At 48.7% G+C, this 12924-nt stretch overlaps 1 protein-coding gene across 1 annotated transcript in view; it reads right to left on the bottom strand.

Moving 5' to 3' along the window:
- TRIM71 (tripartite motif containing 71) overlaps nucleotides 1-2258 on the bottom strand; it is a 64956-nt gene extending 62698 nt beyond the window's left edge. Inside the window, exon 1 of the mRNA XM_036266082.1 lies at nucleotides 1372-2258. Within this exon, the coding sequence (XP_036121975.1) occupies nucleotides 1372-2238 (867 nt within the window). The 5' untranslated portion in view covers nucleotides 2239-2258. The remainder of the gene's footprint in view (nucleotides 1-1371) is intronic.
- Between the last annotated feature and the right edge of the window lie 10666 nt (nucleotides 2259-12924).

Below are 12924 nucleotides of genomic sequence, written 5' to 3'. Positions count from 1 at the left end.
TCCACTATGATTTTTAAAGTCTCTACGTCCAGCAAGCCTCGAGCAAGCACACACACCCAAACGGGTCTACAGATAGATCACATTGTTACCGACCCTCTCTACAGAACATGCTGCTCAAAATGTTCAGCCTTTTCATCTAATGGTTCAGGGGAATGGAAGGTGTCACACACACGGTGTGAAAAATAAGCAATAAGGTTTATTCAACAGCCCAAACAGAGAAATCAAGTCCGAAGATTGCATGCAGTGCAGCTCTCAGACTTCGCGAACCCCTCAGGTTCAAACCTCGTGCAGCTGGGTCCGGTTTTTTTCCGAGAAATCAGACACCCCCCAACCAGGGAACCCGGTTCTAGGAGGAGTCAAAGCTGGGGCAGCCTAGCGTGGCCCGAGGACTCCCAGTTGGGAGAGGGCAATGGGTACAGTCCCCCAATACCGCTTCTCTAGGTGCAGCCCTGGGCCCACGAGGCCGAAGAGTATAAGGGCAGGTTCAGGGACCAGGACATGGTTTTTTTCCTGAATGCGGGAAACAGGCGCGGAGAAGATAAGCGCGTTAGACCGAGGGTCCCTTGGCCCTCAAAGATCCAGATGCCCTCAGACCCAACACAAGGAGACGACTGCCACCGAGTCCCAACAAAAAAACATTCCTCCCTCAGAAGCGCGCACGTGGAAACCAGGTCTACACAGGCACGCACTCCTCACCCACCACTCACCCGCACAGCCATCTCTTCCTGGCTCATGTCCTACTTAAAAGCAAACATCTATGAATTTCAGAAAAAAGGAGAAAAAACTAAGAGAGCCCTCAGTGTGTTGGGAGGCCTCTAGTGTGCCCCCACAAGGAGACCGCATCCACACAGATAAACAGCACATGCTCTTCCTTCTTGGGTCTTAAAAGAGCATGCGAGCCTTGTCAAACAGAAATGAAATGAAATCAAAACCACAAAGCGGGGTGTCCTCAAACCTCGGGAACAGGGGCGGCGGGAAGCCTCGCACAAGGAAACCAGGTCTACACTGACACACCTAACTTCCTAGCCCGTGCTTAATTGAAGAAAACGGTTGCCGCGTTCTGCCACACACAAAATCAGATGAGGAAAGGGGGGAACTCCACGTCTTGGGACCCCGCGAGGGTCCCAAGAAACAGAAAGCAGGTCTTACACACACACTTACTACTACTGTTACTACTACTACTACGTGGTGACGAACGCCAAGTAGCCAAAGAGAAAACAAGGCTTCCCGAAAGACATCGCCCCCAGCCCCAATCGCTTTGGGACAGGTCCTGCGACCCTTCGCGAGCCCTCCCGCGGTTCCCAGTAGACACACACACACACGCCCCACCCTCGCCCCGAAAAGCCCCCTCGGAAGCCGCCACGCACTCACCTCGTCGTCGTGATGCTGGCAGAAGCCGAGGCGCTCGGGGAAGACAGAGAGGATGGAGAAGGGCGGGCCGGGGAAGGGCGCCCCGAGCCCGAGCTGTTGCGCGGCGGCGGCGGCAGCGGCGGCGGCGGCGGGACCTGGCGGGCCGCGCTCGATGTAGTGGTCCTTAGTGAGGCGCACGCGCTGGTGCGCGCGGACGCAGTTGTCGCACAGGTGTTCCTGGCAGTCGAGGCAGCGTGACGAGGCGGCGTTGCCCTCGTCGCAGGAGCTGCAGCCGTGAGGCCGGCGCAGCAACAGCGCCGACGGGGAGGTAGCCGGTCCTCCGGGCGCGGAGCGGGCAGGCGCGGGCGGCGGCGGAGGCGCCTGCGGGAGCGCCGGGGCCGAAGCAGACGCGCGCGGGTGCGCGTGGTGCGCGTGGTGCCGGTGGTTGCTGTGGCCGCCCGCGCCCGCTGGTGTGCCGGCACGCCCGTTCTTGGGCGGCGGCTCGTCGGCGGTAGCCACCACGGCGTCAAGCAGGTTGCTGAGCAGGAAAGCGGACGAGGGTAGCGCGTCCATGCCCGCCGCCTCGGCCAGCACTACTTTCTGGTCGCAGACAGGGCAGAGCAGTTTTAGTGACTCTCCTGGCGCGCCGCCGCCGGCCGCCGGCAGCCGGTGCGCCTCGAGGCACGGGCGGCAGAAGGCGTGCAGACAGGGCAGGACATGCAAGCGGCGCGCCACGGCCCCAGGGCCCCCGCCGCCGCCCCCCGACGACGTGGACGTCTGCGAGGATGACGACGACGCAGACGAGTTGGAGGAGAGCGGCGCCGGAGAGCCGCACATCTCCTTGCACAGCAGGCAGATCTGGAAGTCGGTCTCAGGGAACGAAGCCATTTGCAACCAGGCCCGGAGGAGGGAGGAGACCAGAGAGGAAGAGGAGGAGAGGAAAGCGCGGACGAGGTGGGTGGGGGAGCCGCCGACTCACTCAGAAAAATGCATCGATTAGGCCTGCAATCCAGGAGCCCGCACCAGAGCGGCGCGGCCCACTTGGCCTCGCCGTGTCCGGCCCGCGCGCTGCCACCCCCGACGCTGCGGGCATTAAATGCCACTATCCAGAGGCAACACAGATTCTTCCCGGAGGACGTGGGGGCTGCGTGCCTCACGAAGCGGGAGCGCCGGAACAAGTCCCGACTCGCGAGGGGAGAGCGGGGGCAGGGAGGTCAGAGGACTCCCTAGAGCAGCTGGGGTTTAGCTTCTCCTCGCGGAGGGAAGTCCTCTAAAGTAGAGTCCGCTGTGCAATCCCAGTCCTGGCGGGAGAAGCAAAATTTGGTTCGACAAGTATTTGGTGCGTTGGTTTTCTTTAAACGAATTTAGTCTCTTCTTGCGAGAGAAAGGCTCCCCAAACTAGTAAAGGCGGGAGCGGCGCGACGCCAAGCCTATGTCCCCCCGCGCGACGCCGGCCGCCCCACCGCATGACGCGGCGACCAGGGACTCCTGGGTGGCCCGGCGTGCTGCGCTCGGGCTTGCGCACGGCCGGGCGCGGGCTCCCCTGCAGGACGGTCGGCCCCGCAGCAGCTGCAGGTCGTAGGGGCCCGGCCGCGGCCGCACGCGTGTAGTAGTACGCACGCGCGTCCCACGCGCCTCGAGTCTCCCGCGCGCCTGCCTGGCCTGGCCGCGGCTGCTGGCGCTTAACACGCACGCGCGCCCCACGCGGCTTAGGGCCCTCGTGCCCCGCCTCGCCCGGCCTGGGCGCCTCCCGCGCGCTCCTTCCCCTCCGGTTTAGCGGCGCTGCAGCGCGGGGCCGCAGGTCCCCGTGGGCCGTCCTGAATTATTCATCGGCAGGAAGATATTAGATGTACCCGCTGCCCGCTCCGCGCGAGCCGTCGTGCAATGCTATCCGAGCTCCGCGCGCGCCCCGCGCCCCTCCTCCTCCTCACGTCCGTCCTCTCTGAAACCTTGGCAGCGAAGGGGGATCACATTTCCTTTGTCATCGGGCCATTTCGCCCTCGCCTTAGTCCCCCCTCCGATCCCGAGCCGCAGGGACGGAGCCTCCTCCGGGGCGCGCAGGAATCAGTGGAACCGGCAACGGCCCAGCGCGGTGAGCTCGGGAGCCGCGTGGCTAACGCCGCTGGCCCGCGTCATCTTCTTTCTGAAAGGAGTAGCCGTGCAAGACAAGGGTGGCCCCGGCCGCGCAGCGCCTACCGGGCTTTGCTCGAGCCTTGCGCCCTGACCTCCTGGGGCTTTGCACAACTCCCCCAATTCGGGCTGCGGGCGTGCACGCGCGCGCAAGCCCCCTCTTTCTCTGCTTTGCTGCCTCTTCCTCCTCCTCCTCCTCCTCCTCCTTCACCTCCTCCTCCTCCTCCTCCTCTTAGTTCGCTGGTTATTGGGACTGATCGGAATTCGGAATCCTTTTAATCTCCAAAGGAGCAAACTCACTTCCGCCCGAGTGCTGGGAGGGGGCTGGGGGAGGGGACTTAGGGGAGGGGGTTCCAGGCAAACAGGAAACATTAGCCCTCTCTGCACGGCTCGCTTTTGTGTGCTCCCTCCTCCCTCCAACCTCCTCCCTTCTCCAGGCCGCTGGGGAGATGAACGCCCCCAGGCTTCAGTGTGACGACCTTTGAAACCTTCTGAGCGAGGAGTGGAGAAGGACTCTTCCGTTTATTTAAAAAAGAAAAGAAAGGGAAAGACTTCATTCTGAATCCAGGTTCAACAGAAGCTGATATCCACTGCCCGAGAGATCTGGATTTTTTTCCCCCCACCGTTTGTTTGTTTGTTTGTTTGTTTATTGCTTTAACGTTTTCTTAAGGACTCTGCATATCTGTGATCATCACTAAAACATCACGCAGTGTGTGCAGTTGGATGGGTGGAATTAAACGAATCTGAATTCTGATCTCCGGAGGGGCCAGTTTCCTTTGAGTTTTAATGAGGAGTGGGGGGCAGAGGGCAGCTGTTCAGGGGAGGCTACCCGGGTGATGGCCCCTCAGCCATCTGGGTGGTGCCCCAGGCTGCCTGGGCGTTTCTGGGAGAGGAACTTGCTTGGCCCTGGAAAGAGACTGACTTGGAAGAGCAAACAGGACCACATACCAGGATTTAGAGGTTATCTGGTTTGGAGGCCAATGGGCTGAACAATTGTCAAGCTGTTAGTGACATGTTGGGTCCTACTTGTACAGGCAACAACAACCTGGATGAATCTCAAAAACATCATGTTAGGAGAAAGAAGCCAAACACAAGAGTCCATACTTTGTGATTCCATTCACAGGAAATTCTAGAACAGGTTTAAAACTAAGCTATGAAGATAAGAAAATTACCCTTGAGGGATAACGGTGTATTGACTGAGAGGTGGGGATGAGGGAACCTTCTAGGGTGATGATATAGAAATATATTGGTGTCTCCATTTGTTAAAACTTATAAATCTGACATTTAAGATCTGTGTGGGATTTCACTGGACATAAGTTATATTTCAATAAAATGAAAGAAAAAAATAATTTAGTATCTAACCTGAATAACCTTGCCTGGATTATAAAGATGAAAAGGAACTGTGTAAATATCCCCAGCTTCTCCTCTGAATTTGCTCACCAGAATTCAGGGAGTTTTTCAAGGAAAGATCAACTTGGAAAAAGCCCTTAAATCAACCCAGGTGGATCAATGTGCTGAAAGACCCAGGCTGCAGAAACACCTCCCTAAAGAGACAAAGCTCTTGTGGGGCCCAAGTGCAGTTCTGAGCCTGGCAGCCCCACTAGGAAGGCCCAAGTCCTCAGCTGCCCTCAGGAGCGTTCTCAGCACCTGGAGTCAATCCAAGCTCAGTGAACATTGACTGAAATATGTAGGGAGTGCAAAAATTATTATCAAAAGCAAAACATGTCAATTAAGCTCAATAAAACGAGAAAAAACAAAACAGAGCTCCTTGTTTGCCAATAAAAAAAAAAAAAGGAAACATTTTATACTTTAGAGAGGAGTGTCTCATGGCACTTTCTGTTGTCTTGAGGAGTTTCTTAGTTTCTTCTAGTTTGAGACCCGCATGTAAACGTGCACACCTTCACACATGACTCTACACACAGCTATCGAATTTTCTACCACACCGGCCTTGCTTCAGAGGTGCTGTATGTGTTTGGGGGGTTGGTTTCTTTTCCTTTCTTTGATTGTTTTTAATACCTCTACCCCTTAAAAACAAACAAACAAGAGGAAAACAGATGGGGAAAGAGAATTGCCAGAAGGAAGATAGCCCCAGAGGATCACAAAAAAGGATGGGCCAGACCTGCTGTCTCCCTCTTGGTTGGACCCACTCACCAGCATCTAAAAAGTGTATTAAACAAATTAAAAGATGATGGGTAGAGCTGGAGTGGAGTAGGGGGTGGGGATTGAGCAGTCCTCCTGACCCTAACTCTAAAATATCTTGCAAGTGGATAGCAGAGATGGGATGAGAAGTCAGCTGACACATCATGGAGAAGCAGGAAGTCTGTAACTCCAGAAAGAGCAATCATACTTGGCAGCAGTTGGTGGGTTTGTTTCCTGGGGACAAGTGCTCAGAATAAACCAAGAAGAGTAAGGTTGGGGAATGAAAGGTTTTGATTTCTCTTAACTCAATAGCTTTCCTTTCTTGAATTGATAGAATATTGCCAGGAAACAGGACTGTGGTGTAAACTGTTTAATTAGCACATTCCTATTTCCATTGACTTAATTTACCATAGGTAGAAAAGAGGGAACTCTTTAAAGCAACTAATCTAATCCTCATTGTACAGAAATACAGTTACGATTTTTTAAAATATGGCATAGTGATAAAGAACAAATTAGGATTAGACTCTTATTAACCTTATCCATGAGAGGAACAAAAGCCATATATCCACATGAAAGGCCAAAGACAGTCCCCTGCTATAAACTAGTATTAAAATTTTCATTGCATCCTAGCTAATAAACACCCTTTCTTAGCAAGGGAGGAGCACAGCCTTCCAGTTTTCTCTCTGCAAGTTACCATTAGCAAGGGAGTCCATATTCCTCCCCAGATCCTGAAAATAAATCATTTTGTATTTTCATAATAACCACCTTTGAAAAGAAACCAGCCCTGAAATCATGTAGGCAGTAAATTTGCATTCTTTCTCAAACCATATTTTGTTTCCGAAGATGACACTGAACCCTGCTGTTCTCAGACCTGGGTTTGGGGATTAGACCACGTTTCCATCAGAGTGACTTTGTATCTGCTTTTTTCAATTGATGTTTTTTTCTGTTGTTTTTTTAATAAAACTTTTTTTTTTTTTTATCCTCACCCGAGGACATTTTTTTAAAATAATTTTCTTTATTGATATTTAGAGAGAGAGAAAGGGAGAGGGAGATAGAAACATCAATGAGAAAGAACATCGATTGGCCACCTCCTGCATGCCCCCCACTGGGGATTCCTGATCAGGAATCAAACCAGAGACCTCTTGATGCATGGGTCTATGCTCAACCACTGAGCCACACCGGCCAGGCAGGACCTTTTTTTTTTCTTTTTTCTTCAGATAGAGCTGGAGGGAGAAGAGGAAGGAAGAGAGGGAGAAACATTGGTGTGAGAGAGACACGTTGGTTGTCACCCACACGACCCCAACCGGGGCCGGGGACAAACTGCAACCGAGGTACATGCCCTTAACGGAACGAACCCGGGACTCTCTGGTCCACGGGCCAATGTTCTAACCGCTGAGCCAAACCAGCCAGGGCTCAACTGATGTATTAATTAAATATCTGATCCACCCGCTCAAAATTGCGCCTTTACCATCATCCTCAGAGTGTATGCATATAATTTTTAAAACATAACTCACCAGAGTATTTTTAAAACATTAAATACCATATCACAATTACTATTTTGAACCATGAGGATGTGTGGGTAGCAGCCTAGTAGACAACCATTGAATCATTGCTTGCATTATGCCAGTTGAGGGGGGACAGAGTTCTATCCTCTGGGCCAATTCTTGACTCTACCCTGACTCTGGCCTCGGAATCATTAACTGAAGTGTGTCAGGTGCTTTCCACATCCCAGAGTTTAGAATAGCAGCAAGTCGGATGGTGTCATGGAAGCTGTAGCCACCTAGATTTTTAGAAACGACAGTAGAGAAACTTGAATTGAACATGTGAAAGCTAAAAGTCAATATCCAGCTTTAGTAGTTAAAAGTAGCTCATAGCTCAGCTAGGCTTATACCCCAGCTTTATCACTCTTAACTGTGTGACCTTGGGCAAGTTACTTCTCTGTGCCTCAGATTTCTCATGCATATAATGGGACTTATACAAGTACCTGGCACATCAGAGTTAAATGAGCTACAAACTGTACAGTCTTAGTATGGTACAAATCATACATCAAGCACACATCTAAATATTAGTTTTTTGGGGTTTCTTTTTTTAAATATATTTGTAATTGACTGGTTGGTGGTTTGTGTTTTAATCCTCGCCAGAGGACTTTTTTTTTTTTTTTTGGCATTTATCTTTAGATAGAGTGGGAGGGAGAAAGGGAGGAAGAGAGAGAGAGAGAGAAACATCAATGTGAGAGAGACACATCAACTGGTTGCCACCCACATGACCCCAACGAGGGCCACGGGACAAACCCCAACCGAGGTATGTGCCCTTAGCGGGAACCAAACCCTGGACTCTCTGGTCCGCGGACTGACGCTCTCTAACCGCTGAACCAAACTGGCCAGGGCAATTGATTGGTTTTTAGAGAGAAAAAAACATCAATTTTTTGTTCCACTTATTTATACATTTATTGTTTCCTTTTTTTTTTTTTTTGGTACATGCCCCTAGCGGGAACTGAACCTGGGACTCTGTGGTCTGCAGGCCGAGGCTCCATCCACTGAGCCAAACCAGTCAGGGAATTGGTTCCTTCTGGTATGTGCCATCAAACCCCACAACCTTAGCACGTTGGTATGATGCTCTAACCAACTCAGCTACCCAGCCCGGGTTTAGCTTTCTGGGGATTTTTTGTTTTGTTTTCCTTTCTCTTTTTATTATTCCTATTCAGCATATTCAGCAGACTGTTTTGCAAACTGCCTGCCCACCCATTAAGTTTGTCATTGCCTAATCACTACCCTTCACTGGACCTTGGCAGCTCACATACTCATGCACCTCCTTCCTGTCCATAACAGAGAGTTGTAATCTCACCTCCTGTCACCCTCAGCTCAAGACTGTGGCAGCCTGTGGCCTGCCATGTTTTAGCTAAGCTCTCAGCCTTAATGTTCTAAAATGGAACATGTGTGTCTTTTATAATAAGGGAGCAAAAACTGTAAAAGTTGTTCTTAAAATAAAAACAGCAGCCCCGGCCAGTATGGCTCAGTGGTAAGAGCGTCACCCACGGACCAAAGAATCTTGGGTTCAGTTTTGGCGAAGGACATGTACCTCGGTTGTGGTTCCTCCTCAGCCCTGGTTGGGGTCGTGCGGGTGGCAGCCAGTCGCTGTGTTTCTCTCACATCGATGTTTCTCTCTCTTTTCCTCCCTCTTTCCCTCCCGCCCTATCTGAAGATTAATGTAAAAATGTCCTCGAGTGAGGATTAAAAATAGAGAGAAAAGAAAATCAAGAGATATATAAATCAGGACATATTGTTGCCCTGGCCGGTTTGGCTCAGCGGCTAGAGCATCAGCCTGCGAACCAGAGAGTCCCGGGTTCAGTTCCCGCTAGGGGCACGTACCAAAAAAAATAAATAAATAAATCAGTACATATTTGTTAAGACTGAGTAGCTTCTTATTTCAAATGTTCTCTGATTCTGCAGCTGAAAGATTATGCCATTCAAGTTATCCCTGTTTCAGCCTGACTTTGACCCTCACTCATTCTACCTTCTCCAGACTTCAAGGGCTTCCTCTTACCTAAAAATGTTCATTCAAGCTGTGGCCGGTTTGGCTCAGCAGTTAGAGCATCGGCCCACAGACTAATAAGTCGCGGGTTCGATTTTGATCAAGGGCACATACCTCAGTTGCAGTTCGTCCCCAGGCCCTGGTGGGGTCGTGTGGGAGGCAACCAGTCTATGTGTCCCTTTCACATCAATGTTTCTCTCTCTCTCCCTCTCTAATGATAAATAGAAAAATATCCTTGGGTGATGAATAAAAGAAAAGAAAAAAAACAAATTAAGCCCTGGCTGTTGTGGCTGAGTGGCTGAGCATTATCCCATGCACCAAGAGGTTGGTTTGCCCAGCCGGTGTGGCTCAGTGGTTGAGCATTGACTCATGTACCAAGAGGTTGCCGGTTCGATTCCCGGTCAGGGCACATGCCCAGGTTGTGGGCCTGATCCCCAGTGAAGGGCATGCAGGCGGCGGCCAATCAATGTACTCTCTCACTGATGCTTCTATCTCTCTCTCCCTCTCCCTACAAATCTCTAAAAATCAATAAAAAACTAAAAAAGAAAAAAAAGAGATCGTTGGTTTGATTCCAGGTAAGGGCACATGCCTGGGAGCAGGGATTGCAGGAGGCAGCCACTCCATGTTTCTCACTCATTGATGTTTCCCTCTCCCTTCGTCTCTCTCTTAAATCAATAAAAATATATTATACAAAAAAGAAGAAAAAAGTTAACTCAAAGTGTTTAACCTGACAGCCAAGAACCTCTCTGTTCTGTCCCAAATCTGTTCCATTACTGTTCCACACAGCTCCCCCCACCACCACCCAGATATTCCCAAACTCACCTGCTTAGGACCCATTATCTTTTCAGCCCGGTCCTGGCTGTTCGAACTCAGCTTCTTCCCACTCCCAGGACTTTCACTGAGAAGTGGGGTCTATTGTCCCTTACCCTAGAATCTGGGCTGGCAGGGGTTTTCTTTGACAAATAAAATATGGCAGAAGAGATGCTATGCCAGTTCTGGGCTCAGCCTTTAAGAAAACTAAGAGCGCCCTGGCCGGTTTGGCTCAGCAGTTAGAGCAACAGCCCACGGACCAGAGCATCCCAGGTTCGGTTCCTGCTGAGGGCACGTACCTCGGTTGCAGTTTGTCCCTGAACCTGGTTAGAGCCGTGTGGGTGGCAGCCACTCGATGTGTCTCTTTCACGACGATGTTTCTCTCTTTCTCTCTCTCTTCCTCTCTCTCCCTCCCACTCCACCCGAACAAAAAATAGAAAAATGTCCTCGGGTGAGGATAAAAAAAATAATAATAAAAATAAAAAAAGAAAGAAAAATAACCTTAGGGACATTAATCTGGCAGAGAATATAAGGTAGGCTGGGGTGTGAGTGTCCCAATTATTTATTGTTGTGAAATGAAAGGCCCCAAGGTGAAGGCCCTGGCCGGGTTGCTCAGTTGGTTAGAGTGTCATTCCGATATACTAATGTTGTGAGTTCAATCCCTGGTCAGGGCGCATAAGTGGAACAACAAATTGATGTTTTCTCTCTCGCTCTCTCTCAAAATTAATCAATAAAAAAAGACCCCAAAATTTAGTGGCTTAAAATGACAACCACTTTATGATATTTCACAATTTTGAGGATCAGCAACTTGGGCTGGCTCAGCTGAGTAATGCCTCATGCACCACCCTGGAGTGCTCAGACTGGATGGTCTGGAGGTTCCAACATGCCTTCACTCACACGCCTGGCACCTTCGCGGGGATGGCTCGGAGGCTGAGCTCAATGAGCCCCTCTCCGTGTAGACTCAGCGGCTCTTCATGTGATCTCTCCAGAAGGCATGTCAGACTTCTTACATGATGGTTCTGTCTATGAGACCAAGGTGGAAGCCGCTAGTTTTCTCTCTTTTTTTTTTAATCCTCACCTGAGGACACATAATAAATAAACTACACACATTTATTTTTTTAAATGTTTTATTGCTTTTTTTAGAGACGGAAGAAGGAAGAGAGAGATAGAAACATCCCTGTGATGCCCAGCCAGTGTGGCTCCGTGGTTGAGCATTGACCCATGCACCAAGAGGTCGCCAGTTTGATTCCCAGTTAGGGCACATGCCCAGGTTGTGGGCCCGATCCCCAGTGAGGGGAATGCATGAGGTGGCCAATCGATGTTCTCTCTCATCAATGTTTCTAGCTCTCCCTCTCCCTTCCTCTCTCTCTAAAAATCAATAAAGAAAAAATATTTAAAAAAAAAGAAACATCCATGTGAGAAACATTGATTGGCCGCCTCCTGCACACCCCTGCTAGGGCATGTGCCACAACCTGGGCATGTGCCTCAATCAGGAATCAAACCAGGACATATGCTCAGACCACTGAGTCACACCAGCCAGGCTAAGCTACACTCATTTAAAGTATGCAATTTGGTACAGAATAATATTGAATATAAACTGTAATTGAAAAATAAAAATGTAAAATGTATCCAAAAATAAAAGAAGGTATACAATTTGACAAATTTTTATATATGGATGCCTGCCATAAAACCATGACTATGACCAAGTAAATGAATGTATCCATCACCCTTAAAAGTTTTGTTGGGACCCTTGACAATCCCTCCATTCAACTCCATCCTGTTCAACCACTGATCTGCTTTCTGTCACTATAAATCAGTTTGCATTTTCTATAAATGAAACCATATAATATGTATTCTTTTGTACAATTTGTACTTTTTTGTGGTGGTGGGGATGTGACTTCTTTCATTCAGCATAATTACCGTGAGATGCATCCATGTTCTGTGCATTAGTAATTCCTTTCTTTTTACTGCTGAGTAGTATTCCATTGTGTGGTTGCACTACTAGTTGTTGGTTCATGCACCTGTTGGTCATTTGGGTTGTTTTCAAGTTTGGGCTATTTTAAATAAGGGTACTATAATCATTCATATATAAGTCTTTATATGGACAATTATATCTTTTCTCTGGAAAAATATCCATGAATGGAATGGCTGGATGATGTGGTAGGTGTATGTTACCTTTTCAAAGAACTGCAAAATGGTTTTGAATAGTGGTTGCATCATTTTACATTTCCACCAACAGTGTATGAGAGTTCCATTTTATCCACATCCTCACCAAAATTTTGCGTGATCATTTTTGTGTTTAATTTTAGCCATTCTACTAGGTGTATGGTAATATCTCATTATGGTTTGTTTTGTTTTTGGTACATGCCCCTAGCGGGAACCGAACCCGGGACTCTCTGGTCCGCAGGCCGACGCTCCAACCGCTGAGCCAAACAGGCCAGGGCTCATTATGGTTTTAATTTGCATGTCCCCAAAGTCGAATGATGTTGAGCATCTTTTCATGTGTTTATTTGCAAACCATAGATTTTTCTTTGGTGAAGTATCTGTTCAAAGCTTTTGCCTTTTTTATTTATTTTTTAATTATTAATATTGAGTGTTTCCTTATTGTTTGGGAGTTCTTTATATATTTGGGATATAAATCTTTTATCAGATACATGCTTTGCAAAGATTTTTCTCCGAATCTGTAGCTTGTGTTTTCATTCTCTTTCTTTTGAATGTATTTTAAATTTTGACGAAGTTCAGTTTATCAGTTTATTCTTTTATGAATTCTGTTTTTGGTGTTGTATCTAAAAAATCTTTCTCTGGGCCCTGTTTTCCTTTTCTATAAAATTGGAATAAAAATAGACCCTAGCTTTCTGGATGATTAGGAAGATTAAATGAGATAATGCTTTTAAAGTTTTTAACTCAGAGTCTGGTGCAATTAAAAAATGGGCAGAAGATCTGAGTAGACACTTCTCCAAACAG

The sequence above is a fragment of the Molossus molossus genome, unplaced genomic scaffold (genome assembly GCF_014108415.1).
Source record: "Molossus molossus isolate mMolMol1 unplaced genomic scaffold, mMolMol1.p scaffold_m16_p_18, whole genome shotgun sequence".
NCBI lineage: Eukaryota > Metazoa > Chordata > Mammalia > Chiroptera > Molossidae > Molossus > Molossus molossus.
The sequence above is the reverse complement of the archived record's forward strand: the minus strand, read 5'-3'. Positions and strand labels throughout refer to the sequence as shown.